Below are 26,620 nucleotides of genomic sequence, written 5' to 3'. Positions count from 1 at the left end.
CTGTTCTCTCTCCTCGGTTCTCTCTCCTCTGTTCTCTCACCTCTGTTCTCTCTCCAGGATCTGACTGTGTTTACCTCCCATCTCAGAGACGAGGAACTGGCAACGCAGATCCTAAAAAGTCCCCACAGTGCACTACATGGGCCCTGGTCAAAAATAGTGCACTATATAGGGGATAGGGCACGCAACCCTCCTGTCTCTCCAACTTCTCCACCTCTCCCACACCTCCCACACCACCAGAGGGACAGAAGACAAACAGTCCAACTCTCTCCCACCTCTCCCACAGCACCAGCGAGACGGACAGACAGACAGACAGACAGACAGACAGACAGACAGACAGACAGACAGACAGACAGACAGACAGACAGACAGACAGACAGACAGACAGACAGACAGACAGACAGACAGGTCGGTAGGTAGTCAGAACACACATCTTTCTCTCTTTCTTCAGTTGTTTATTTCCCTATCACCCTTGACCTCTCCCGATCTCTCTCTCTCCGTTCATCTCACTGTGTGTGGGCGAGGAAAGGATGAAGTCATCTATGCAAACAAATATATTTGATTCAACAAGTGTTTCAGAAATTCAAGACACACTGGCAGAATGCATTAAGCCTGTTAGGAGAAAGAGAGAGAAAGGGTGAAAGAGTGTTTCAGTTGGCTCTGCATTTACTGCACCAGAAGTATGTTTAAAATCACGTAGTCGTTGACAACTTCTATCTGTCGTCTCGTAAACTGCTCCCGGATGCTCATAGCCTCTCTGAGTTATTATTTCCTATAACACTGGTTTCATCAAAACAAATAAAACAGGAACTAGCTATGAACACAAACACCATATCTCTAACCTGAGTACATAACATTTATATAACAGGTAAAATGAAAACAATAAATACCAAACAGGATACAGTTCCCTGAACCAACAGAGGGTATTGAATCAGTTCCCTGAACCATCAGAGGGTATTGAATCAGTTCCCTGAACCAACAGAGGGTATTGAATCAGTTCCCTGAACCAACGGAGGGTATTGAATCAGTTCCCTGAACCAACAGAGGGTATTGAATCAGTTCCCTGAACCAACAGAGGGTATTGAAACAGTTCCCTGAACCATCAGAGGGTATTGAATCAGTTCCCTGAACCATCAGAGGGTATTGAAACAGTTCCCTGAACCAACAGAGAGTATTGAATCAGTTCCCTGAACCATCAGAGTGTATTGAAACAGTTCCCTGAACCAACAGAGGGTATTGAATCAGTTCCCTGAACCATCAGAGGGTATTGAAACAGTTCCCTGAACCAACAGAGGGTATTGAATCAGTTCCCTGAACCAACAGAGGGTATTGAAACAGTTCCCTGAACCAACAGAGGGTATTGAATCAGTTCCCTGAACCAACAGAGGGTATTGAATCAGTTCCCTGAACCAACAGAGGGTATTGAAACAGTTCCCTGAACCATCAGAGGGTATTGAATCAGTTCCCTGAACCATCAGAGGGTATTGAATCAGTTCCCTGAACCAACAGAGGGTATTGAATCAGTTCCCTGAACCAACAGAGGGTATTGAAACAGTTCCCTGAACCAACAGAGGGTATTGAAACAGTTCCCTGAACCAACAGAGGGTATTGAATCAGTTCCCTGAACCATCAGAGGGTATTGAATCAGTTCCCTGAACCATCAGAGGGTATTGAAACAGTTCCCTGAACCAACAGAGGGTATTGAAACAGTTCCCTGAACCAACAGAGGGTATTGAATCAGTTCCCTGAACCAACAGAGGGTATTGAAACAGTTCCCTGAACCAACAGAGGGTATTGAATCAGTTCCCTGAACCAACAGAGGGTATTGAAACAGTTCCCTGAACCAACAGAGGGTATTGAATCAGTTCCCTGAACCATCAGAGGGTATTGAATCAGTTCCCTGAACCATCAGAGGGTATTGAAACAGTTCCCTGAACCAACAGAGGGTATTGAAACAGTTCCCTGAACCAACAGAGGGTATTGAATCAGTTCCCTGAACCAACAGAGGGTATTGAAACAGTTCCCTGAACCAACAGAGGGTATTGAATCAGTTCCCTGAACCAACAGAGGGTATTGAATCAGTTCCCTGAACCATCAGAGGGTATTGAATCAGTTCCCTGAACCATCAGAGGGTATTGAAACAGTTCCCTGAACCATCAGAGGGTATTGAAACAGTTCCCTGAACCAACAGAGGGTATTGAAACAGTTCCCTGAACCAACAGAGGGTATTGAAACAGTTCCCTGAACTATCAGAGGGTATTGAAACAGTTCCCTGAACCATCAGAGGGTATTGAAACAGTTCCCTGAACTATCAGAGGGTATTGAATCAGTTCCCTGAACCAACAGAGGGTATTGAAACAGTTCCCTGAACCATCAGAGGGTATTGAAACAGTTCCCTGAACCAACAGAGGGTATTGAATCAGTTCCCTGAACCAACAGAGGGTATTGAAACAGTTCCCTGAACCAACAGAGGGTATTGAAACAGTTCCCTGAACCAACAGAGGGTATTGAATCAGTTCCCTGAACCAACAGAGGGTATTGAATCAGTTCCCTGAACCAACAGAGGGTATTGAAACAGTTCCCTGAACCAACAGAGGGTATTGAATCAGTTCCCTGAACCATCAGAGGGTATTGAATCAGTTCCCTGAACCATCAGAGGGTATTGAATCAGTTCCCTGAACCAACAGAGGGTATTGAATCAGTTCCCTGAACCATCAGAGGGTATTGAAACAGTTCCCTGAACCATCAGAGGGTATTGAATCAGTTCCCTGAACCAACAGAGGGTATTGAATCAGTTCCCTGAACCAACAGAGGGTATTGAATCATGTTTAAATGGTTGTGTTTTGAAGGGATTGACCGCTGGCTAAAACAAAGTCACGTTTGTAACTATCTATTATTAAATGCCAATACATAACCTATAGTAACATTACAATATATCACCATGGATTAGCTGTGATGAAAATGACAATCTCTCTCAGACTAAAGCGCTTCCCTCTCTAGCATGTAGACAAGAGGTGTCTGTGGTGGGGCAGGGGAGTCCAATGGTTATTCAGCAGTGTATAATATGGTAATACTGTTGTTATAGCTACACTCTCTCTCTCACTCTCTCACTCTCTCACTCTCTCACACACACACACACACACACACACACACACACACACACACACACACACACACACACACACACACACACACACACACACACACACACACACACACACACACACACACACACACACACACACATTTGGTTATTCTATCCTCGTGGGGACTTACAATTGATTTCTACTCAAATTCCTACTTTCTCTAACCCCTAACCCTAACCCTATTTGTAACCCTAAACCTAACCCTAACCCTAAAATCCTATTTTCTCTAACCCCTAACCCTAAGCATTGCCCTTATCCCAACCTTAACCCGTAACTCCTAGCCCTAACCCCTTAGCCTAAATCAAATCAAATCAAATGTATTTATATAGCCCTTCGTACATCAGCTGATATTCTCAAAGTGCTGTACAGAAACCCAGCCTAAAACCCCAAACAGCAAGCAAAGCATGTGAAAGAAGCACGGTGGCTAGGAAAAACTCCCTAGGAAAAACTCCCTAGAAAGGCCAAAAACCTAGGAAGAAACCTAGACAGGAACCTAAACATACTTCTAACCTTAACCCTAAAACTAACCACTAACCCCTTACCCTAATTCTAACCTAAAACCTAACCGTAATTCTAACCCTAACCCTAAACTTAACCCCTAAGCTTTAAATAACCTTTGTCTAATGAAGGAGAATTTTGACTATCCTTGTGGGAGTAGTCCCCCCCCACTCCCCCTTCTTTAACATCACAGATGACAGAGCTTGTCTGATATCCCTTTAATGGGAGAATTGAACAAGCAGCACAAAACCCTTCATCTTCATCAGAGGAAAGAAAGAGGAAGGAAGAGAGAGCTCTTGTTGCTACTGCGATCAGACTGACCTCTTGTTGCTACAGCGATCAGACTGACCTCTTGGTGCTATAGCGATCAGACTGACCTCTTGGTGCTATAGCGATCAGACTGACCTCTTGTTGCTACAGCGATCAGACTGAACTCTTGGTGCTATAGCGATCAGACTGAACTCTTGTTGCTACAGCGATCAGACTGAACTCTTGGTGCTATAGCGATCAGACTGACCTCTTGTTGATATAGAGATCAGACTGATCTCTTGGTGCTACAGCGATCAGACTGACCTCTTGGTGCTACAGCGATCAGACTGACCTCTTGTTGCTATAGAGATCAGACTGACCTCTTGTTGCTACAGCGATCAGACTGACCTCTTGTTGCTACAGCGATCAGACTGACCTCTTGGTGCTATAGCGATCAGACTGACCTCTTGGTGCTATAGCGATCAGACTGACCTCTTGTTGCTACAGCGATCAGACTGAACTCTTGGTGCTATAGCGATCAGACTGAACTCTTGTTGCTACAGCGATCAGACTGAACTCTTGGTGCTATAGCGATCAGACTGACCTCTTGTTGATATAGAGATCAGACTGATCTCTTGGTGCTACAGCGATCAGACTGACCTCTTGGTGCTACAGCGATCAGACTGACCTCTTGTTGCTATAGAGATCAGACTGACCTCTTGGTGCTACAGAGATCAGACTGACCTCTTGTTGCTATAGAGATCAGACTGACCTCTTGTTGCTACAGCGATCAGACTGACCTCTTGGTGCTACAGCGATCAGACTGACCTCTTGGTGCTACAGCGATCAGACTGACCTCTTGTTGCTACAGCGATCAGACTGACCTCTTGTTGCTACAGCGATCAGACTGACCTCTTGGTGCTACAGCAATCAGACTGAACCCTTGTTGCTATAGCGACCAGACTGACATCTCGTTGCTATAGCGACCAGACTGACCTCAGAGCTGATGACTTCAGGAGATGGTTACGATGCCCTTGGTGCCTCCAGATGAAAGATTACAGACAGGGACTGGCTACAAAAACATGATCACCATCTCCCTCTTTTTCAAAGCCATCCAAACATCTCTGTCCATCCCCCAGCGTGTCCCTGACTAAACTCTCTGTCTGAAGACAATGAGGACAGTGTGTACAGCAGCGTGGCTCTGAGTCGGCAGTGAAGGAGATCTCTTGTATCTCGCTCTAGAGCTGAGCCTGGCGTTGTTGTTGTTGTTGTTGACAGAACAGCTTGTTAATAACTCTCAGACGAGGCCAGGAGATGCAACACATGCCCAGTAATCTGTTGCTCAGAGAGTTGGCTCCCAGCGATACAACACATTCTGATAGAGCTCACTGAGTCCACGAGATACAACACATTCTAATAGAGCTCACTGAGTCCACGAGATACAACACATTCTGATAGAGCTCACTGAGTCCACGAGATACAACACATTCTGATAGAGCTCACTGAGTCCATGAGATACAACACATTCTGATAGAGCTCACTGAGTCCACGAGATACAACACATTCTAATAGAGCTCACTGAGTCCATGAGATACAACACATTCTGATAGAGCTCACTGAGTCCACGAGATACAACACATTCTGATAGAGCTCACTGAGTCCATGAGATACAACACATTCTAAGAGCTCACTGAGTCCATGAGATACAATACATTCTAATAGAGCTCACTGAGTCCATGAGATACAACACATTCTGATAGAGCTCACTGAGTCCACGAGATACAACACATTCTGATAGAGCTCACTGAGTCCATGAGATACAACACATTCTGATAGAGCTCACTGAGTCCACGAGATACAACACATTCTGATAGAGCTCACTGAGTCCATGAGATACAACACATTCTGATAGAGCTCACTGAGTCCACGAGATACAACACATTCTAATAGAGCTCACTGAGTCCACGAGATACAACACATTCTGATAGAGCTCACTGAGTCCATGAGATACAACACATTCTGATAGAGCTCACTGAGTCCATGAGATACAACACATTCTGATAGAGCTCACTGAGTCCACGAGATACAACACATTCTGATAGAGCTCACTGAGTCCACGAGATACAACACATTCTGATAGAGCTCACTGAGTCCATGAGATACAACACATTCTAATAGAGCTCACTGAGTCCATGAGATACAACACATTCTGATAGAGCTCACTGAGTCCATGAGATACAACACATTCTGATAGAGCTCACTGAGTCCACGAGATACAACACATTCTAATAGAGCTCACTGAGTCCACGAGATACAACACATTCTGATAGAGCTCACTGAGTCCACGAGATACAACACATTCTAATAGAGCTCACTGAGTCCACGAGATACAACACATTCTAATAGAGCTCACTGAGTCCATGAGATACAACACATTCTGATAGAGCTCACTGAGTCCACGAGATACAACACATTCTGATAGAGCTCACTGAGTCCACGAGATACAACACATTCTAATAGAGCTCACTGAGTCCATGAGATACAACACATTCTGATAGAGCTCACTGAGTCCATGAGATACAACACATTCTGATAGAGCTCACTGAGTCCACGAGATACAACACATTCTGATAGAGCTCACTGAGTCCATGAGATACAACACATTCTAATAGAGCTCACTGAGTCCACGAGATACAACACATTCTGATAGAGCTCACTGAGTCCACGAGATACAACACATTCTGATAGAGCTCACTGAGTCCACGAGATACAACACATTCTAATAGAGCTCACTGAGTCCACGAGATACAACACATTCTAATAGAGCTCACTGAGTCCATGAGATACAACACATTCTGATAGAGCTCACTGAGTCCATGAGATACAACACATTCTGATAGAGCTCACTGAGTCCACGAGATACAACACATTCTAAGAGCTCACTGAGTCCATGAGATACAACACATTCTAATAGAGCTCACTGAGTCCATGAGATACAACACATTCTGATAGAGCTCACTGAGTCCACGAGATACAACACATTCTGATAGAGCTCACTGAGTCCACGAGATACAACACATTCTAATAGAGCTCACTGAGTCCACGAGATACAACACATTCTGATAGAGCTCACTGAGTCCACGAGATACAACACATTCTGATAGAGCTCACTGAGTCCATGAGATACAACACATTCTGATAGAGCTCACTGAGTCCACGAGATACAACACATTCTGATAGAGCTCACTGAGTCCACGAGATACAACACATTCTGATAGAGCTCACTGAGTCCACGAGATACAACACATTCTAATAGAGCTCACTGAGTCCACGAGATACAACACATTCTAATAGAGCTCACTGAGTCCACGAGATACAACACATTCTAATAGAGCTCACTGAGTCCACGAGATACAACACATTCTGATAGAGCTCACTGAGTCCACGAGATACAACACATTCTAATAGAGCTCACTGAGTCCATGAGATACAACACATTCTGATAGAGCTCACTGAGTCCATGAGATACAACACATTCTGATAGAGCTCACTGAGTCCACGAGATACAACACATTCTGATAGAGCTCACTGAGTCCATGAGATACAACACATTCTAATAGAGCTCACTGAGTCCATGAGATACAACACATTCTGATAGAGCTCACTGAGTCCATGAGATACAACACATTCTGATAGAGCTCACTGAGTCCACGAGATACAACACATTCTAATAGAGCTCACTGAGTCCACGAGATACAACACATTCTGATAGAGCTCACTGAGTCCACGAGATACAACACATTCTAATAGAGCTCACTGAGTCCACGAGATACAACACATTCTAATAGAGCTCACTGAGTCCATGAGATACAACACATTCTGATAGAGCTCACTGAGTCCATGAGATACAACACATTCTGATAGAGCTCACTGAGTCCATGAGATACAACACATTCTGATAGAGCTCACTGAGTCCATGTAAATGTGTTCAATAGATTCACATCAAGACATTTAGAACATGTTTGCAAAGGTTTTCCACTGTTGAAGCACATATGGTTTCTTTCAGAGGCAAAGAGAGACATTTCCGGGTGTGAAGGGACAGAGGGTCAGGTGATGAAAGGACAGGTAAAGGCGGGTAAGGATCACAACATCTTGAATTATGCATTGAACTGCTTAGCTTGTCCTAGGAAAGGACTGGTGAGGGGAGGGGCTAATCTAGCTCATTGGGAGGTATGGGTTAGGCAGCAGGTGGTAGTTATGAGGTGACTAGTGTCCAATCAGGTAAGGGGAGATGGGTCGATCACGTTTGGGGTCAATCAGGTTAGGGTTGATAGGTGAGAGATTAAAGGTCAAGGCTCAGTGAGGGGTCAGAGGTCATGTATCCTTACCTGGGATACTCTGCCTCCTGATGGCCAGCGCTCCATCCGGTGGCCTGGAGGGGTTGGAGTGCTTTGTGTACGGCCCCTCATCTAGAGGACAACAAGGAAGGGAAAGACACTGTCAGCTACTGAGTTAAGATAGCTACTGTAGCACTCACAACCACACAGTCAACAACCCTCTCACCAGGACCAAGGAGGCAGATAGCACTACAACCACACAGTCAACAACCCTCTCACCAGGACCAAGGAGACAGATAGCACTACAACCACACAGTCAACAACCCTCTCACCAGGACCAAGGAGCCAGATAGCACTACAACCACACAGTCAACAACCCTCTCACCAGGACCAAGGAGACAGATAGCACTCACAACCACACAGTCAACAACCCTATCACCAGGACCAAGGAGACAGATAGCACTACAACCACACAGTCAACAACCCTCTCACCAGGACCAAGGAGGCAGATAGCACTACAACCACACAGTCAACAACCCTCTCACCAGGACCAAGGAGCCAGATAGCACTACAACCACACAGTCAACAACCCTCTCACCAGGACCAAGGAGACAGATAGCACTACAACCACACAGTCAACAACCCTCTCACCAGGACCAAGGAGACAGATAGCACTCACAACCACACAGTCAACAACCCTCTCACCAGGACCAAGGAGACAGATAGCACTACAACCACACAGTCAACAACCCTCTCACCAGGACCAAGAAGACAGATAACACTACAACCACACAGTCAACAATCCTCTCACCAGGACCAAGGAGCCAGATAACACTACAACCACACAGTCAACAACCCTCTCACCAGGACCAAGGAGACAGATAGCACTACAACCACACAGTCAACAACCCTCTCACCAGGACCAAGGAGGCAGATAGCACTACAACCACACAGTCAACAACCCTCTCACCAGGACCAAGGAGGCAGATAGCACTCACAACCACACAGTCAACAACCCTCTCACCAGGACCAAGGAGCCAGATAGCACTACAACCACACAGTCAACAACCCTCTCACCAGGACCAAGGAGACAGATAACACTCACAACCACACAGTCAACAACCCTCTCACCAGGACCAAGGAGACAGATAGCACTACAACCACACAGTCAACAACCCTCTCACCAGGACCAAGGAGACAGATAGCACTACAACCACACAGTCAACAACCCTCTCACCAGGACCAAGGAGACAGATAGCACTACAACCACACAGTCAACAACCCTCTCACCAGGACCAAGGAGACAGATAACACTCACAACCACACAGTCAACAACCCTCTCACCAGGACCAAGGAGACAGATAGCACTACAACCACACAGTCAACAACCCTCTCACCAGGACCAAGGAGACAGATAGCACTACAACCACACAGTCAACAACCCTCTCACCAGGACCAAGGAGCCAGATAGCACTACAACCACACAGTCAACAACCCTCTCACCAGGACCAAGGAGGCAGATAGCACTCACAACCACACAGTCAACAACCCTCTCACCAGGACCAAGGAGGCAGATAGCACTCACAACCACACAGTCAACAACCCTCTCACCAGGACCAAGGAGGCAGATAGCACTACAACCACACAGTCAACAACCCTCTCACCAGGACCAAGGAGACAGATAACACTACAACCACACAGTCAACAACCCTCTCACCAGGACCAAGGAGACAGATAGCACTCACAACCACACAACATCCCCTGAAAGGACTCAAACAAGATATCGAGGGGATAACAACAAGGAAGTGAATCCAAGTGTCAGCTATGGAGACTCACAAACACAGAGTATCTTCAGACACATATCCAACTGAAAAGAAAATGACTGAAATTTGTTTAAATATATATACTGTATATATTCACCGGACAGTTTATTAACCCATCTAGTACCAGAACAGCCTGAATTCTTTGGGGCATAGATTCTACAAGTCGGGAAACGTTTTACAGGGACGTTGGTCTATGCTGACGCGATGGCATCGTGCAGTTGCTGTAGATACCGCCGCCACCAGCCTGTACCGTTGACACCAGGCAGGATGGGACCATGGACTCATGCTGCTTACACCAAATCCTGACTCTACCATCAGCCTGTACCGTTGACACCAGGCAGGATGGGACCATGGACTCATGCTGCTTACGCCAAATCCTGACTCTACCATCAGCCTGTACTGTTGACACCAGGCAGGATGGTACCATGGACTCATGCTGCTTACGCCAAATCCTGACTCTACCATCAGCCTCTACCGTTGACACCAGGCAGGATGGGACCATGGACTAATGCTGCTTACACCAAATCCTGACTCTACCATCAGCCTGTACCGTTGACACCAGGCAGGATGGGGCCATGGACTCATGCTGCTTACGCCAAATCCTGACTCTACCATCAGCCTCTACCGTTGACACCAGGCAGGATGGGACCATGGACTAATGCTGCTTACACCAAATCCTGACTCTACCATCAGCCTGTACCGTTGAGACCAGGCAGGATGGGTCCATGGACTCATGCTGCTTACACCAAATCCTGACTCTACCATCACCATGACTTAACAGGAACCGGGATTCGTCGGTCCAGGATATGTGTTTCTACACCTTAATTGTCCAGTGTTGGTGATGGCCTGCCCACTGGAGCTGCTTCTCCTTGTTTTTATCTGATAGGAACCCAGTGTTGGTGATGGCCTGCCCACTGGAGCATCTTCTTCTTGTTTTTAGCTGATAGGAACCCAGTGTTGGTGATGGCCTGCCCACTGGAGCTGCTTCTTCTTGTTTTTAGCTGATAGGAACCCAGTGTTGGTGATGGCCTGCCCACTGGAGCATCTTCTTCTTGTTTTTAGCTGATAGGAACCCAGTGTTGGTGATGGCCTGTCCACTGGAGCCACTTCTTCTTGTTTTTAGCTGATAGGAACCCAGTGTTGGTGATGGCCTGCCCACTGGAGCATCTTCTCCTTGTTTTTAGCTGATAGGAACCCAGTGTTGGTGATGGCCTGCCCACTGGAGCATCTTCTTCTTGTTTTTAGCTGATAGGAACCCAGTGTTGGTGATGGCCTGCCCACTGGAGCTGCTTCTCCTTGTTTTTAGCTGATAGGAACACAGGGTGGTCATCTGCTGCAATAGCCCATCCTTGTCACGGATTCGGCAAGTTGTGCGTTCCGAGATGTCGTTCTGCACACCACTGTTGTACTGCTCTGTTATTTTGTGGCCCGCCTGTTAGTTTGCACCATTCTTTCCATTCTCCTTCAACCTCTCTCATCAACGAGCTGTTTCCACCCACAGGACTGCTGCTGACTGAACGTGTTTTGTTTGTCGCACCATTCTCTGTAAACCCTAGACACTGTCGTGCGTGAAAATTCCAGGAGGCCGTCCGTTTCAATGTTTCGATGCCTGTCTGCCTGCTTTATATAGCAAGCCATGGCCACATGACTCACTGTCTGAAGGAGAAAACCATTTTCATGAACTGGATGGTGTAGCTAATAAACAGTCTGGTGTGTGTGTAAATATATACAGTTGAAGTCGGAAGTTTACATAAACCTTAGCCAAATACATTTAAACTCAGAGAATTATTTATTTCAGCTTTTATTTCTTTCATCACATTCCCAGTGGGTCAGAAGTTTACATACACTCACTTAGTATCTGGTAGCATTGCCTTTAAATTGTTGAACTTGGGTCAAACATTTTGGGTAGCCTTCCACAAGCTTCCCACAATAAGTTGGGTGAATTTTGTCCCATTCCTCCTGACAGAAATGGTGTAACTGAGTCAGGTTTTTTAGGCCTCCTTGCTTGCACACACTTTTTCAGGTCTGCCCACAAAGTTTCTATGGGATACAGGTCAGGGCTTTGTGATGGCCACTCCAATACCTTTATTTTGTTGTCCTTAAGCCATTTTGCCACAACTTTGGAAGTATGCTTGGGGTCATTGTCCAGTGGGAAGACCCATTTGCGACCAAGCTTTAACTTCCTGACTGATGTCTTGAGATGTTGTTTCAATATAACCACATCCTTTTACTGCCTCATGATGCCATCTATTTTGCGAAGTGCACCAGTCCCTCCTGCAGCAAAGCACCCCCACAACATGATCCTGCCACCCCCGTGCTTCACGGTTGGGATGGTGTTCTTCGGCTTGCAAGCGTCCCCTTTTTCCTCCAAACATAACGATGTTCATTATGGCCAAACAGTTCTATTTTTGTTCCATCAGACCAGAGGACATTTCCCCAAATAATACAATCTTTGTTCCCATGTGCAGTTGCACACCATAGTCTGGCTTTTTTATGGCGGTTTTGGAGCAGTGGCTTCTTCCTTGCTGAGCGGCCTTTCAGGTTATGTCAATATAGGACTCGTTTTACTGTCGATATAGATACTTTTGTACCTGATTCCTCCAGCATCTTCACAAGGTCCTTTGCTGTTGTTCTGGGATTGATTTGCACTTTTCGCACCAAAGTACGTTCATCTCTAGGAGACAGAATGCGTCTCCTTCCTGAGCGGTATGAAGGCTGCGTGGTCCCGTGGTGTTTATACTTGTGTACTATTGTTTATACAGATGATCATGGTACCTTCAGGCGTTGAGAAATTTCTCCCAAGGATGAACCAGACTTGTGGAGGTCTACAATTTTGTTTCTGAGGTCTTGGCTGATTTCTTTTGATTTTCCCATGATGTCAAGCAAAGAGGCACTGAGTTTGAAGGTAGGCCTTGAAATACATCCACAGGTACACCTCCAATTGACTCAAATGATGTCAACTAGCCTATCAGAGGCTTCTAAAGCCATGACATAATTTTCAGGAATTTTCCAAGCTGTTTAAAGGCACAGTCAACTTACTGTATGTAAACTTCTGACCCACTGGAATTGTGATACAGTGAATTATAAGTAAAATAATCTGTCTGTAAACAATTGTTGGAAAAATTACTTGTGTCAAGCACAAAGTAGATGCCCTAACCGACTTGCCAAAACTATAGTTTGTTAACAAGAAATTTGTGGAGTGGTTGAAGACTCCAACCTAAGTGTATGTAAACTTCCGACTTCAACTGTATACATAGTGCATTCGGGAAGTATTCAGACCCCTTCCTTTTTCCCACATTTTGTTACGTTACAGCCTTTGATATTTCCGTTTGTTATTTATTTTTACCCCAGTCTGAGGTCCTGAGCTCTCTGGAGCACGTTTTCATCAAGGATCTCTCTGTACTTGGCTTCGTTCATCTTTCCCTCAATCCTGTCTAGTCTCCCAGTCCCTGCCACCGAAAAACATCCCCACAGCATGATGCTGCCACCACCATGCTTCACCGTAAGGATGGTGCCAGGTTTCCTCCAGACATGACGCTTGGCATTCAGGCCAAAGAGTTCAATCTTGGTTTCATCAGACCAGAGAATCTTGTTTCTTATGGTCTGAGAGTCCTTTAGGTGCCTTTTGTCAAACTCCAAGCGGGCTGTCATGTGCCTTTTATTGAGGAGTGGCTTCCGTCTGGCCACTCTACCTTAAAGGCCAGATTGGTGGAGTGCTGCAGAGATGGTTGTCCTTCTGGAAGCTTCTCCCATCTCCACAGAGGAACTCTGGAGCTCTATCAGAGCGACCATCATGTTCTTGGTCACCTCCCTGACCAAGGCCCTTCTCCCCTGATTGCTCAATTTGGCCGGGCGGCCAGCTCTAGGAAGAGTATTGGTGGTTCCACACTTTTTCCATTTGAGAATAATGGAAGCCACTGTGTTCTTTGGGACCTTCAATGCTGCAGAAATGTTTTGGTACCCTTCCCCAGATCTGTCCTATAACACAATCCTGTCTCGGAGCTCTACAGACAATTCCTTCGACCTCATGGCTTGGTTTTTGCTCTGACATGCACTGTCAACTGTGGGACCTTGTATAGACAGGTGTGTGCCTTTCCAAATCATGTCCAATCAATTGAATTTACCACAGGTGGACTCCAATCAAGTTGTAGAAACATCTCAAGGATCAATGGAGACACGATGGAAAGGGTCTGAATACTTTCTGAATTAACTGTATACTGTATATGTTTTACTGTCACCAGATAGGTGCAGACTTTTCACCTTGTCGGCTCGGTAATGGAGTGGCTCTTGGACGACCCAACCTGTCAACGTTGACATAACAACATTGACATGTTAACATTGAGGTGAAAGACAACACTCAATCAAACCACAGGCATCCCTTCATCTCAGTGTGTTGATCAGTACACAGAGGAACCCCAGTGTGTTGGTCAGTACACAGAGGAACCCCAGTGTGTTGATCAGTACACAGAGGAACCCCAGTGTGTTGATCAGTACACAGAGGAACCCCAGTGTGTTGGTCAGTACACAGAGGAACCCCAGTGTGTTGATCAGTACACAGAGGAACCCCAGTGTGTTGGTCAGTACACAGAGGAACCCCAGTGTGTTGATCAGTACACAGAGGAACCCCAGTGTGTTGATCAGTACACAGAGGAACCCCAGTGTGTTGATCAGTACACAGAGGAACCCCAGTGTGTTGATCAGTACACAGAGGAACCCCAGTGTGTTGATCAGTACACAGAGGAACCCCAGTGTGTTGATCAGTACACAGAGGAACCCCAGTGTGTTGATCAGTACACAGAGGAACCCCAGTGTGTTGATCAGTACACAGAGGAACCCCAGTGTGTTGATCAGTACACAGAGGAACCCCAGTGTGTTGATCAGTACACAGAGGAACCCCAGTGTGTTGGTCAGTACACAGAGGAACCCCAGTGTGTTGATCAGTACACAGAGGAACCCCCTCCCTCTCCTAGTACAGAGACAATAGACAGTTATCTGCTACACTGCTGAAATAACCATCAGACAGCTGCATGAACAGAACCAGTAGTCTCTGAGAGGACCAGGAAGACAACAGTAGTAGTCTCTGACAGGAAGCCAACAGTAGTAGTCTCTGACAGGAAGACAACAGTAGTAGTCTCTGACAGGACGCCAACAGTAGTAGTCTCTGACAGGAAGCCAACAGTAGTAGTCTCTGACAGGAAGCCAACAGTAGTAGTCTCTGACAGGAAGCCAACAGTAGTAGTCTCTGACAGGAAGACAACAGCAGTAGTCTCTGACAGGACGCCAACAGTAGTAGTCTCTGACAGGAAGACAACAGTAGTAGTCTCTGACAGGAAGACAACAGTAGTAGTCTCTGACAGGAAGCCAACAGTAGTAGTCTCTGACAGGAAGCCAACAGTAGTAGTCTCTGACAGGACCAGGAAGACAACAACAGTAGCAGTCTCTGACAGGACCAGGAAGACAACAACAGTAGCAGTCTCTGACAGGACCAGGAAGACAACAACAGTAGTGTCTGACAGGAAGACAACAACGGTAGTCTCTGACAGGACCAGGAAGACAACAACAGTAGCAGTCTCTGACAGGACCAGGAAGACAACAGTAGTAGTCTCTGACAGGAAGCCAACAGTAGTAGTCTCTGACAGGAAGACAACAGTAGTAGTCTCTGACAGGAAGCCAACAGTAGTAGTCTCTGACAGGAAGACAACAGTAGTAGTCTCTGACAGGAAGACAACAGCAGTAGTGTCTGACAGGACCAGGAAGACAACAACAGTAGTAGTCTCTGACAGGAAGCCAACAGCAGTAGTGCCTGACAGGACCAGGAAGACAACAACAGTAGCAGTCTCTGACAGGAAGACAACAGCAGTAGTGTCTGACAGGACCAGGAAGACAACAACAGTAGTAGTCTCTGACAGGAAGACAACAGCAGTAGTGTCTGACAGGACCAGGAAGACAACAACAGTAGCAGTCTCTGACAGGACCAGGAAGACAACAACAGTAGTAGTCTCTGACAGGAAGACAACAACAGTAGTAGTCTCTGACAGGACCAGGAAGACAACAACAGCAGTAGTGCCTGACAGGACCAGGAAGACAACAGCAGTAGCAGTCTCTGACAGAAAGACAACAACAGTAGTAGTCTCTGACAGGAAGACAACAACAGTAGCAGTCTCTGACAGGACCAGGAAGACAACAACATTAGTAGTCTCTGACAGGAAGACAACAATAGTAGTCTCTGACAGGAAGACAACAGCAGTAGTGCCTGACAGGACCAGGAAGACAACAACAGTAGTAGTCTCTGACAGGAAGACAACAACAGTAGCAGTCTCTGACAGGACCAGGAAGACAACAACAGTAGTAGTCTCTGACAGGAAGACAACAGCAGTAGTAGTCTCTGACAGAAAGACAACAGTAGTAGTCTCTGACAGGACCAGGAAGACAACAACAGTAGTAGTCTCTGACAGGAAGACAACAGCAGTAGTGCCTGACAGGACCAGGAAGAGAATACCTTTGTCCTCCCCACAATGACCTCCTGTTTTAGGGCTCCAGATGAGTGCTTCTCTCAGCATCCTCCATTGCTCCAGTACATTAGGCTTTGTGGAATGCATGGAGGGGGTCAGGGATTACTGGGATGTCATGTGAAGACAGAGGGAGGGCTATCATCACTGAACAGCAGTCACTGCTTATGGACCCCAGCCATACCCAGTCAGCCACACTAACACATAGGCTACACACACACACACACACACACACACACACACACACACACACACACACACACACACACACACACACACACACACACACACACACACACACACACACACACACACACACACACACACACACACACACACACACACACACACACACACACACACACACACACACACACACACACACACACACACACACACCACATTGCCAATCTGCACACACACACACACATACACACACACACACACACACACCACATTGCCAATCTGCACACACACACACACATACACACACACACACACACACACACACCACATTGCCAATCTGCACACACACACACACACACACACACACACACACACCACATTGCCAATCTGCACACACACACACACACACCACATTGCCAATCTGCACATACACACACACACACACACACACACACACACACACACACACACACACACACACACACACACACACACACACACACACACACACACACACACACACACAAACAAGCAAACTAATGCAACCAATGTAACTCATTAACACAATCATGCATAAACATTATACACCATGCACACACACTGTCTATGTGAATCCACACATTTATATTCTCTCCTCTCTCGCTGCGTTCATGATGAGCTTTAAGTGCCAGAAACAGGAAGTGTTAAATGAGGAAAAGACAGAATGATCATTCATAGGACACTCGGTATTCTGCTCATTGTGCTGAGTGAGACTCTAGAGCACTCGGTATTCTGCTCATTGTGCTGAGTGAGACTCTAGAACACTCGGTATTCTGCTCATTGTGCTGAGTGAGACTCTAGAACACTCGGTATTCTGCTCATTGTGCTGAGTGAGACTCTAGAACACTCGGTATTCTGCTCATTGTGCTGAGTGAGACTCTAGAACACTCTGTATTCTGCTCATTGTGCTGAGTGAGACTCTAGAACACTCGGTATTCTGCTCATTGTGCTGAGTGAGACTCTAGAACACTCGGTATTCTGCTCATTGTGCTGAGTGAGACTCTAGAACACTCTGTATTCTGCTCATTGTGCTGAGTGAGACTCTAGAACACTCTGTATTCTGCTCATTGTGCTGAGTGAGACTCTAGAACACTCGGTATTCTGCTCATTGTGCTGAGTGAGACTCTAGAACACTCGGTATTCTGCTCATTGTGCTGAGTGAGACTCTAGAACACTCGGTATTCTGCTCATTGGGCTGAGTGAGACTCACAGTGGTGCTGCTGCTATCTGGATCAACATGTACTCCCATCTCTCTCTCTTTATCTCTCTCCCTTTCCCTCCCCCTCTATATTTATTTATCTCTCCCCTCCCTCTCCCTCTTTTTCTCTCTCTGTTCCTCTCCCCGTCTCTCTCTCTCTCTCTTCCTTCCCTCCCTCCCTCCCTTCCTTCTCTCTCTCCAACCTCCTGTCCATCAGATCAATAAGACCCAGCTACCGCTCTATAAAAGACCTCTCCTAGATCTATGGATTTGTATTTCACTACCCTGTGAAGATGTTTGTGTGTGTGTGTGTGTGTGTGTGTGTGTGTGTGTGTGTGTGTGTGTGTGTGTGTGTGTGTGTGTGTGTGTGTGTGTGTGTGTGTGTGTGTGTGTGTGTGTGTGTGTGTGTGTGTGTGTGTGTGTTAGGGGTGGGGATTGCCAGGGACCTCATGATATGATATTATCACAATAGTTAGGTGCCCGATACAATATAGTATTTTTACAGTCACTGTGTGTTCCTGTGTGTGTTGTGTCGTCTCTGTCCTTCAGTTAGAAGGTCTGTCTGTGTGTCTGGGGAGTCACTGTGTGTTCCTGTGTGTGTTGTGTCGTCTCTGTCCTTCAGTTAGAAGGTCTGTCTGTGTGTCTGGGGAGTCACTGTGTGTTCCTGTGTGTGTTGTGTCGTCTCTGTCCTTCAGTTAGAAGGTCTGTCTGTGTGTCTGGGGAGTGAGAGGGTTTGGTAAAGACTCTGTCTCGCAATTACAAGCTGTAGATTGTATTAGACTTTTAAGTTAAAACAGGATGTGGGCATATGAAGTGGCTATGTTGAGCGTAGAAGTGATCATTTGAAACAGGTCCTATATACTAGATTTAAAGTTATTTGGTAACTTTAGTTGTGAATGATACAAACCTGCATGATCCAACTACAGGCTAATGATGATTTGAGAAAGTTGCAAAACAGAACATTTCTCTCTGTTCCTCGTCTCAGGCTACACACGCTGGTTTCTCTCATCAAGCGATCATATTTTCACCCATCAGACTGTTCTGAATTTAACCTGGTCTTTACTAATATGGAAACATTAGTTTAGATTTAGAACGGCCCATTATCAAACGGGCAGGAACAGAGGCATCCGTATCCATTGGAGTAGAGCTTGGAGGAACGCTTTCCTGACTTTCTTTCAACCATGCCAGGAAGGCTTCTCCAGGTCTTATAACAACAATATGTGTTTAATATCAGCTGCTGAGAAATACATAGTAGCAGCTGGGATCCTCCATTTATTAGTGACAACCATCAACAGTCTGCTTTCACACGGGATCACATACAGAAATGTCTGGGCTTCTAAGAACACTGACAAGCATGCAGTCTCTCGTCGCGTGACGGGGGATATTCTGCCCAAACTCTACATGCCGTGGACTCTCCTACTCGGAGATTCATTTGGGAAACCAAGTGAAATCTGTATCGGGAACATCGACAGTAATATGTCTTCACAACTAAACATATTTGATTAAACTGTTGACAGCCCGTCTCTCTGCGTGCCGGAGAAAGGAATGAAGAAGAGAGAGGAGGAGATGGAAACGCACGGTGGTGAGATATTCTGTAGCTAACGATAAGCCTATTAATTATCAAAATATAAAAAATTAATATACAAGTACACTATAATTGTAGGCTAACTTTGTAAGCCGCCCTGCATAATGAATGACCCAACAGCACCGTCTAGGTCTATACATTCTGTCCCAGACTCCTGGATATAAAGTCAGGAGCGGTTCACCAGCTAACCAGTCCATACAGGAAGCAGAATAATACAGTCTACAATCACACTCTACAGTCTTCCCTGTGGCTCTGTTGGTAGAGCATGGTGTTTGCAATGCCAGCATGGTGTGTGCAATGCCAGGGTTGTGGGTTTGATTCCCAAAGAGGGCCAGTAAAAAAAAAAAAATAAAAAATGCATGAAATGAAATGTATGCATTCACTACTGTAAGTCACTCTGGATAAGAGCGTCTGCTAAACAACAAAAATGTAAAGGAGATTACTAGAAATTGTTCAATTTTGGACTATAGGTTAGACCAATTATGTACCAAAGATATCTTAAATAAAAAAAAATTAAATGTTTTTCTGCCTTGTGTAATCTGCAGTAGGTTATGTATTGTATAACGCCACAATCATTATTTTAATTCAGGTGTTTTTCTGGAGCTTGGGCTCATATATCGGGCTATGCTTATACATCAACTATAATTTGTGTTTTGAAGTTTTGAATGAATCATCACCATGGAAAGCTCTTTCCATTTCATTGTGTTTTGAAACAACATCCACAACGACCATGTTTTCCACTCAGTTTCAACCTGCTGTTGAACTTCTTTCTTCACATTGATCATCACAGTGAGGTGAGTTTTAAAAGCAGGATACTGTTTTGATGATCAGTGTTTGATGTGATTTTAGATTGGATTTGCATTGATGTCAGAGTGGTTAGAGGAACAATAGAGCCCTGAGTACCAGGCCATTAGGACCTGATGGAGGGACAATAGAGCCCTGAGTACCAGGCCATTAGGACCTGATGGAGGGACAATAGAGCCCTGAGTACCAGGCCATTAGGACCTGATGGAGGGACAATAGAGCCCTGAGTACCAGGCCATTAGGACCTGATGGAGGGACAATAGAGCCCTGAGTACCAGGCCATTAGGACCTGATGGAGGGACAATAGAGCCTTGAGTACCAAATCAAATCAAATGTATTTATATAACCCTTCTTACATCAGCTGATATACCAAAGTGCTGTACAGAAACCCAGCCTAAAAACCCAAACAGCAAACAATGCAGGTGTAGAGGCACGGTGACTAGGAAAAACTCCCTAGAAAGGCCAGAACCTAGGAAGAAACCTAGAGAGGAACCAGGCTATGAGGGGTGGCCAGTCCTCTTCTGGCTGTGCAGGGTGGAGATTATAACAACAGTACCAGGCCATTAGGACCTGATGGAGGGACAATAGAGCCCTGAGTACCAGACCATTAGGACCTGCTGGTAGTTAGAGCCTGGAGTACCAGGCCATTAGGACCTGATGGAGGGACAATAGAGCCCTGAGTACCAGGCCATTAGGACCTGCTGGTAGTTAGAGCCTGGAGTACCAGGCCATTAGCCGGCCGTTAGTGATATGGGTACTAACAACACATATCCAGAGTGCAGAAGAGGAGATTACAGTGACTCAACAATCAGGTGGAAGTTGGCTGCATGACTAACGACTGCCGGTGTGGCGGTAATATGGTCCCTACAACAACATCCCTACACGACGCCACAGTGGGAAACACCCCCTTAGTAAGACCTACCACTGAAAAGTCCTAGATGTGTGGTCGCTGGTGTGTAGTAAAATCAACAGCTCTAGATGTGTGGTCGCTGGTGTGTAGTAAAATCAACAGCTCTAGATGTGTGGTCATTGGTGTGTAGTAAAATCAACAGCTCTAGATGTGTGGTGTTGGTGTGTAGTAAAATCAACAGCTCTAGATGTGTGGTCGCTGGTGTGTAGTAAAATCAACAGCTCTAGATGTGTGGTCATTGGTGTGTAGTAAAATCAACAGCTCTAGATGTGTGCTCGTTGGTGTGTAGTAAAATCAACAGCTCTAGATGTGTGGTGTTGGTGTGTAGTAAAATCAACAGCTCTAGATGTGTGGTCGTTGGTGTGTAGTAAAATCAACAGCTCTAGATGTGTGGTTGGTGGTGTGTAGTAAAATCAACAGCTCTAGATGTGTGGTCGTTGGTGTGTAGTAAAATCAACAGCTCTAGATGTGTGGTCGTTGGTGTGTAGTAAAATCAACAACTCTAGATGTGTGGTCGTTGGTGTGTAGTAAAATCAACAGCTCTAGATGTGTGGTCGGTGGTGTGTAGTAAAATCAACAGCTCTAGATGTGTGGTCGTTGGTGTGTAGTAAAATCAACAGCTCTAGATGTGTGGTTGGTGGTGTGTAGTGAAATCAACAGCTGCTCATTGTGAGAGAGAGATGCACCTGTCTTCTCAGATGTTCCATGTGGTTTTTTGGCTACACTTCCACTAACAGTGGTTGCAGTTCTCTCTGCAGTCCTCCTCCCCTGGCACTGACCATTACCAGCAGATAGCCCTACACTAACCCATAGCCTGTCTGTGTCATGATCTGGTCAGCAGGGGCCAAGCTGGCAAGGACTGACCATACAACCTGGCTGGGATGGGTGAAGAGACACCACTCAGCCCTGTATAACCCCACACAGTCAGTCAGTCCAGAATCTGTGTATGACTCAATGGTCTGAGAGCGAGAGACCAGAGAGAGAAAGAGAGAGAGATAGAGAGAGAGAGATAGAGAGAGGGGAGGAAGAGCAGAGAGAGAGAGACAGAGAGAGAGAGACAGAGAGTTAGAGAGAGGGGAGGAAGAGCAGAGAGAGAGAGAGACAGAGAGAGAGAGACAGAGAGTTAGAGAGAGGGGAGGAAAAGCAGAGAGAGAGATAGAGAGAGGGGAGGAGGAGCACAGAGAGAGAGACAGAGAGAGATAGAGAGAGACAGAGAGAGACAGAGAGAGATAGAGAGAGACAGAGAGAGATAGAGAGAGGGGAGGAAAAGCAGAGAGAGAGATAGAGATGGAGAGAGGGGAGGAAGAGCACAGAGAGAGATAGAGAGAGGGGAGGAAAAGCAGAGAGAGAGATAGAGATGGAGAGAGGGGAGGAAGAGCACAGAGAGAGATAGAGAGAGGGGAGGAAAAGCAGAGAGAGAGATAGAGATGGAGAGAGGGGAGGAAGAGCACAGAGAGAGTAGCCATCTGGGTGCTCCCATCTTCTGTTGACCCATCTAAAAGGCTTGGAGGAGGGCAGAGGACCAGAACTACTAGACTGCATCCCAAATGGCACCTTATTCCCTTCATAGTGCACTATTTTTAACCAGGGCCGGTCCATAGGGCTGTGGTCAAAAGTAGTGCCGTGCGTAGGGAATAGGGTGCCTTTTGGGACGCAGACTAGTAGTTCTGGTGCTTAACAAGCTGCTAAGGGACTGTGGTTCAACACCAACGTCCCTAAACCAATTCAAGTAAGACAACATGGTCAGGAACAAGGTCAGCTATTGCAGGAAATTTATTTTTTTATGTCAATATTATTTCTATGTTGGGGGGAGTAGATCTGTAAGCTGTAAATCTTAAGCAGAAACACTGAATCATGTCTCTTAAGACTTATCTTGTGAGGAATCTGATGAGATGAAGTCTGTCGTCATTCCAAGCAGATGCATTACCATCTCCCTTCCTCATGTATGTACAGGCCTCTGTCAGGTTATAATACCTCATCTAGCAGCCCTCTGTCAGGTTATAATACCTCATCTAGCAGGCCTCTGTCAGGTTATAATACCTCATCTAGCAGGCCTCTGTCAGGTTATAATACCTCATCTAGCAGGCCTCTGTCAGGTTATAATACCTCATCTAGCAGGCCTCTCTCAGGTTATAATATCTCATCTAGCAGGCCTCTGTCAGGTTATAATATCTCATCTAGCAGGCCTCTGTCAGGTTATAATACCTCATCTAGCAGGACTCTGTCAGGTTATAATACCTCATCTAGCAGGCCTCTGTCAGGTTATAATATCTCATCTAGCAGGCCTCTGTCAGGTTATAATATCTCATCTAGCAGGCCTCTGTCAGGTTATAATACCTCATCTAGCAGGACTCTGTCAGGTTATAATACCTCATCTAGCAGGCCTCTGTCAGGTTATAATACCTCATCTAGCAGGCCTCTGGTTCTGTCAGGTTATAATACCTCATCTAGCAGGCCTCTGGTTCTGTCAGGTTATAATACCTCATCTAGCAGGCCTGTCTGTCAGGTTATAATACCTCATCTAGCAGCCTCTGTCAGGTTATAATACCTCATCTAGCAGGCCTCTGGTTCTGTCAGGTTATAATACCTCATCTAGCAGGCCTCTGGTTCTGTCAGGTTATAATACCTCATCTAGCAGGCCTCTGTCAGGTTATAATACCTCATCTAGCAGGCCTCTGGTTCTGTCAGGTTATAATACCTCATCTAGCAGGCCTCTGTTAGGTTATAATACCTAATCTAGAGCCTGGATCTGTCAGGTTATAATACCTCATCTAGCAGGCCTCTGTCAGGTTATAATACCTCATCTAGCAGGCCTCTGTCAGGATGTTATAATACCTCATCTAGCAGGCCTCGTCAGGTTGTAATGCCTCATCTAGCAGGCCTCTGGTTCTGTCAGGTTATAATACCTCATCTAGCAGCCCTCTGGTTCTGTCAGGTTATAATACCTCATCTAGCAGGCCTCTGTCAGGTTATAATACCTCATCTAGCAGCCCTCTGTCAGGTTATAATACCTCATCTAGCAGGCCTCTGGTTCTGTCAGGTTATAATACCTCATCTAGCAGCCGTCTGGTTCTGTCAGGTTATAATACCTCATCTAGCAGGACTCTGGTTATGTCAGGTTATAATACCTCATCTAGCAGCCCTCTGGTTCTGTCAGGTTATAATACCTCATCTAGCAGGCCTCTGTTAGGATGTTTCAGTCATGTACTGTATCTGTTAGGATGTTTCAGCCATGTACTGTATCTGTTAGGATGTTTCAGTCATGTAATGTATCTGTCAGGATGTTTCAGTCATGTAATGTGTATGTTAGGATGTTTCAGTCATGTAATGTGTATGTTAGGATGTTTCAGCCATGTAATGTATCTGTTAGGATGTTTCAGTCATGTAATGTATCTGTTAGGATGTTTCAGTCATGTAATGTATATGTTAGGATGTTTCAGCCATGTAATGTGTATGTTAGGATGTTTCAGTCATGTAATGTATCTGTTAGGATGTTTCAGCCTTGTAATGTGTATGTTAGGATGTTTCAGTCATGTAATGTATCTGTTAGGATGTTTCAGTCATGTAATGTATCTGTTAGGATGTTTCAGCCATGTAATGTGTATGTTAGGATGTTTCAGCCTTGTAATGTGTATGTTAGGATGTTTCAGCCATGTAATGTATATGTTAGGATGTTTCAGCCATATAATGTGTATGTTAGGATGTTTCAGCCATGTAATATGTATGTTAGGATGTTTCAGCCATGTAATGTATATGTTAAGATGTTTCAGTCATGTACTGTATCTGTTAGGATGTTTCAGTCATGTAATGTGTATGTTAAGATGTTTCAGTCATGTAATGTATCTGTTAGGATGTTTCAGTCATGTAATGTATATGTTAGGATGTTTCAGCCATGTACTGTATCTGTTAGGATGTTTCAGCCATGTACTGTATCTGTTAGGATGTTTCAGCCATGTAATGTATCTGTTAGGATGTTTCAGCCATGTACTGTATCTGTATCTGTATTTAACTGATCGACAGTGAACTGTTGAAGATGAGGAAGTGGTGTGTTTCTGGGGAAAGTAGTGATTTAATAACTGCGGGTTTGGATTGGCTGAGTTTTTTTTTTTTTTGGTGTGCGAGCCAATCAATCTTCTCTGTTCAACATCGTTTTTATGAGATTTTAATCATCAAAAATGTAAATAAATATCATTTTATTTTAATTTTTGAAATGTCAATATCCAGTGAAAGCTGTTGCAACAGCCGTACCGCGGTGTGAAAGATCAATGCCTGTCAACTCCAGACATTTTGGCACATTTTTCATCAGATAAAACAGGCCTACAGATGGTGAATCCACACAGACTACAGATGGTCAACAGTTGTGGAGCCGCGCTTTATAATTATAAGCCTTTACAGTAGTGCATTATAATATGTTCATCCTAAAAATAAAGCCAAGATATTTATTGTATAACTCTGCCCTTTTCCTCACCCTGAGAGCATTGTCACGATATTTATCGTGTTACACAGAACGTGTTTTCATCCATTGCCTCTGCACTTGTCTTTCATTGAATGAATGTGTTAATAACAACTAAGAGGAAAGGTAGTTGCTCACAGCCTCACACCTGAGCCCCAACACCGCTCTGGAAGTATTGGACATTATCCCCTTGACCTGGTTCTGGGAGCTAGGCCCGTCTCTGAGAGAAGCAGTGCTACGTGGGAGAACGGGAGAGGCAGGCCTGTGAACTACTAATTACCTCACAGTGACTGGCTCTCCTCTCTGCCGTACCCAGGGCTCTCTGAAAGGAACAACAGAGTGCCTGAGTCACAAATGGCACCCTATTCCCTAAATAATGCACTACTTTTGACCAGAGCCTATAGGGTAGTGCACTATGTAGGGAATAGGGTGCCATTTGGGACTCCCAGGCCCTGAGGTTCTGTCACACTGAGAAAGACAACTCAGAGAGAGAGAGAGGGCCTCAGAGGAAACACAAGAACACAGAGTCCATGGTGCGCCTAAAATACCAGCCATAACGCACAGACTGATGAACTGACAGACAGACAGACAGACTGACGAACTGACAGACTGACGAACTGACAGACTGACAGACAGACTGAGGAACTGACAGACTGACAGACAGACTGACGAACTGACAGACTGACGAACTGACAGACTGACAGACAGACTGACGAACTGACAGACTGACAGACTGACGAACTGACAGACTGACAGACTGACGAACTGACAGACTGAAGAACTGACAGACTGACAGACTGACAGACAGACATACTGACGAACTGACAGACTGACGAACTGACAGACAGACAGACAGACAGACATACTGACGAACTGACGAACTGAC

General features: G+C 45.5%; 1 protein-coding gene across 1 annotated transcript in view; it reads right to left on the bottom strand.

The window, feature by feature from the left end:
• Window positions 1-26,620, bottom strand: part of LOC106595591 (glutamate receptor-interacting protein 1) — a 431,870-nt gene that overhangs the window by 202,467 nt on the left and 202,783 nt on the right. The window contains 1 exon segment of the mRNA XM_045722404.1: window positions 8,279-8,359. Within this exon segment, the coding sequence (XP_045578360.1) occupies window positions 8,279-8,359 (81 nt within the window).

The sequence above is a fragment of the Salmo salar genome, chromosome ssa07 (genome assembly GCF_905237065.1).
Source record: "Salmo salar chromosome ssa07, Ssal_v3.1, whole genome shotgun sequence".
NCBI lineage: Eukaryota > Metazoa > Chordata > Actinopteri > Salmoniformes > Salmonidae > Salmo > Salmo salar.
The sequence above is the reverse complement of the archived record's forward strand: the minus strand, read 5'-3'. Positions and strand labels throughout refer to the sequence as shown.